The sequence below is a fragment of the Puma concolor genome, chromosome A1 (genome assembly GCF_028749965.1).
Source record: "Puma concolor isolate L17-30 chromosome A1, mPumCon1.1.hap2, whole genome shotgun sequence".
Lineage (NCBI taxonomy): Eukaryota > Metazoa > Chordata > Mammalia > Carnivora > Felidae > Puma > Puma concolor.
Window position 1 is genome coordinate 154,076,917 of NC_141667.1, and position 4,307 is coordinate 154,081,223.

At 41.1% G+C, this 4,307-nt stretch overlaps 1 protein-coding gene across 1 annotated transcript; it reads left to right on the forward strand.

Annotated features, from left to right (window-relative positions):
• Positions 1–314: 314 nt before the first annotated feature.
• On the forward strand, positions 315–1,283 carry LOC112856880 (olfactory receptor 2B11). Its single transcript, XM_025920179.2, has one exon. The coding sequence runs from the start codon at positions 315–317 to the stop codon at positions 1,281–1,283; it is 969 nt and encodes a 322-aa protein (XP_025775964.2).
• Positions 1,284–4,307: the final 3,024 nt, after the last annotated feature.

Genomic DNA, 4,307 nt, shown 5'->3' on the forward strand with positions numbered 1-4,307 from the left:
CTATCATCTCCAAAACTTTGCATTTGAGGGAAGTATTTTCTCCCTGCATCTCAGATGCAGAAATCAAAGTTCAGAAAGATTAAATGGCATAATCAAGGTCACAGAGCATAGGAGGCAGAGCAAAACCCATATGCATGTGCTGTGCCTCCTGATCCCGACTTTCCCATATCTCAGTGTCTCTATGGAGATGACAGGATGCAACGTCTGTAGGAAAGCTCAGGCACAGGCATGAGGAAGACAGTTATCTCATGCTCTCAGGTTTTATTCACTTTGACTTTCTTGACTCATCACAGGCACCAAAAACATGCCTCAACATGAGAGGTCATAACCACAGCATTCTGCGGGAACCCCCTAAAGACTTCATCCTTCTAGGTGTTTCTGACAGGCCATGGCTGGAGCTCCCTCTCTTTGCGGTCCTCCTGGTGTCCTACATTCTGGCCATGTTGGGGAACATTGCTATCATCCTGGTGTCTCGACTGGATTCTCAGCTCCACAGCCCCATGTACATCTTTCTCGGGCACCTATCCTTCCTCGACCTCTGCTATACCACCACCACAGTCCCTCAGATGCTGGTCAACATGGGGAGCTCCAGTAAGACCATCAGCTATGGTGGCTGCACAATGCAATATGCAATTTTCCACTGGTTGGGATGCACTGAGTGCATTGTCTTGGCTGCTATGGCGCTGGACCGCTATGTGGCCATCTGTGAGCCTCTCCGGTATGCCGTTATCATGCATCGTCCTCTCTGTCAACAGCTCGTGGCTGTGGCCTGGCTCAGTGGCTTTGGCAACTCCCTTGTTCAGGTAGTGCTGACGGTGCAGCTGCCTTTCTGTGGGCAGCAGGTGCTGAACAACTTCTTCTGTGAGGTGCCAGCCATGATTAAGTTGTCATGTGCTGACACAGCCATGAATGATACCACACTGGCTGTGCTGGTAGCCTTCTTTGTGCTGGTTCCCCTAGTTCTCATCCTTTTCTCCTATGGCTTCATTGCCCGAGCAGTGCTCAGGATCCAATCCTCCAGGGGAAGGCACAAAGCCTTTGGGACCTGTTCCTCCCACCTGGTGGTGGTGTCCCTCTTCTACCTGCCAGCCATCTACATGTACCTGCAACCCTCTTCCAGCTACTCCCAAGAACAGGGCAAGTTTATCTCCCTCTTCTATTCCATAGTCACCCCCACCCTCAATCCTTTTATCTACACTCTGAGGAACAAGGATGTAAAGGGAGCCCTGAGAAAGCTCCCGTCAAGGATCTGGAGGCTCTGCAGATTAGGCTCTGAGATGTGACAATGTCCATTGGTTACAGGAACCCGGGAAAATGTATTGTGTGATTAAGAAGTCCACAGCCAGAGTTAAGTTTTTAGAGACATTTGGGAGCCCCTCAAGTCCTCTGTCAAAGCATTTTGCCTTCTGTGTGGTCATGGTGCCTAAAATCCCACGTCTCCCAATAGTCTTTAGTTCTAAGACACCATATACTTTTAGGAATCATTTAAACACAATTGGTGTGCAGTAAGTTTTTGTCAAATTACTTAATTTCTACTTTCCTAATTCTTGCCCCCCTTTTTTTCCTCCCACGTGTTTCTTTCTGATCTTCCCTCTTCCTTTTTCATTACTCCTAAGTGTGCATAATATGAACCTGAAATGTAATCTTATATTACTTATAATAATTTTGTTTGTCTCCATATACTTAAATCTCCATAAATTTTATGTAAATTTTTAAAAAATTCCCAAAATTAAGGGGATTGCTTTCTTCTTCCTGTGACTTACGTGATGTGTTTGTTGTTGTTTTTTCTACAGTTCAGGTTTTCTTCTATAGAAAGTTTTCCACTCTATTGGCTTAAAGCAAGCATATTTATTTTGAACGTGTAAGACTCTATATTAGAGTCAAATAGCATAATATCTTATCTAAAAAGCCAATGCTGGACTTGAGAATACAAGATATGTATACAATCAAAGTTAGGGACAATGAAATTTTAACTAACAAGTTCAAGGTCATTGTAACAAGTAACATTTGTAGAAGGCTTCCAAGATGTAGGTACTAGATTAAGTGTATTTGTGTATGCCATCTTATTTAATATACTCCCATGATGTGAGCTCTTTTATAACTTTCCATTGTCGTATAAGAACTGGACTATTGGAGAGGTTGCAATAACTTGGTCATGGCCACTCTGGGAACTGAGACCAGCACTAAAGTCCATATTGTCTGCCTCCTTTAGCAGAACGGAGTCATGATACTAGGACTTTATATTTGCATTTTTGTCACCTTTTGTATTTATTACATTTAATGTACTCATTTTTACCTCCTTGCCATGAGCATGCCAGATACTAATATAACCTAGCAGAGACAATAAATAATAATAATAATAATAATAATAATAATTAATAATAATAATGATAATAAATGTATGACAATTAGGACAAAAGGGAAATTGAAGTCTTTCTGAGAGTAAAGGCAATAAGAAAATATAAATCACAGAGCTACAGCATTTGATTTCAGAATTGTGAAAGAACCATGACTATTCCTATTTCCAAAACCACAAAGAAATTTTTCCCTGGGTTGCCATAGAGCAGCCACTGGGTAACAGCTAAAAGCCCTTTAAAACTAACTTCGTTGGGAATGCAAGCTGGTGCAGCCACTCTGGAAAACAGTATGGAGGTTCCTCAAAAAACTAAAAATAGAACTACCCTACGACCCAGCAGTTGCACTAGTAGACATTTATATCAGGGATACAGGTGTGCTGTTTCAAAGGGACACATGCACCCCCATGTTTATAGCAGCACTATCAACAATAGCCAAAGTATGGAAAGAGCCCACATGTCCATCAATGGATGAATGGATAAAGAAGAAGTGGTATATATATACAATGGAGTATTACTCGGCAATCAAAAAGAATGAAATCTTGCCATTTGCAACTACGTGGATGGAACTGGAGGGTATTATGCTAAGTGAAATTAGTCAGAGAAAGACAAAAATCATATCACTTCACTCATATGAGGACTTTAAGAGACAAAACAGATGAACATAAGGGAAGGAAAACAAAAGTAATATAAAAACAGGGAGGGTGACAAAACATAAGAGACTCATAAATATGGAGAACAAACAGAGGGTTACTGGAGGGGGTGTGGGAGGGGAGATGGGCTAAATGGGGCATTACACATGTAGATTAGATTAGATTAGATTAGATTAGAGTAGATTAAGGAATCTACTCCTGAAATCATTATATCAAATGATTTCAGCAAATGATAATCAAATGATTATAGCAAATCAATATATTCTAATTTGGATGTGAATTTTAAAAAATAAAAAATAAAAGTAAAAAAAATAAAAATAACTAACTTCGTGAGCATGTATAATAATATATAAGAGCTTTCTCTTCTAACTTTGCCTAATGGAACAGGTCCAGACACAATTTAGTGAAAGCAATGTGACATGACCCTGAAGAGGGTCAATTCATACACACAGCTATGTCACAACCCAACCTCATTTTAGAACACATTTGAGAGGACTGAGGACTGTGTTTCTCAAAACAGAGGTGCTAGATTAAAGATATCTCAAAGTATTTTCTATTTCTGGGGTGCCCGGGGGGCTCAGTCAGTTGAGTGTCCAACTTTGGCTCAGGTCATGATCTCGCGGTTCATAAGTTCAAGCTCTGCATTGGGCTTCGTGCTGATGGCTCAGAACCTGGAGCCTGCTTCAGATTCTGTGTTTCCCTCTCTTTCTGCCCTTCACCCACTAGCACACTGCCTCTCTCTCTCAAAAAGAAATAAACATTAAAAATTGTAAAAATATTTTCTCTTCCGTGCAGTGATATATGAAGACTATTAGAATGAGCAAAAGTGATATTTTAGATCTTCTAAGGCAAGATGATAAGAAATCCAGCAGCTTCCAGCTAATTAACATTCTTTCTGTGTCTGTAAGTCACCAGGTGAGAAGCCTAACTATCCTAAGATAGCCATGTTAAGGAGACTGTGGATGGATGCTGTCGTCTACAGCTCTACCTCGGTCAGGCTTCCAGCCAGTTCTCCACACCTAAGTGGAGCTATCTATCCTAGACCCACCTGACCAGACTTTCCCACCTAGTGACCTCGGTAGACACAACATAGAGCAGAATAATCTCCTAACTGAGCTCTGCTCAAGGTCCTAACCCACAAAATAGTCACGTATAATAAAATGGTTGTTAATATAAGCCACTAAATATGGGGATGGTATGGCAGGCAGGTAGATCCTCTACTGAGGACCCGTAGAATTTTCAGTATCACAGTTCTGTAAAACCACAAGATGAACATGGTGAATTTCCCAGAAGCGTCAAT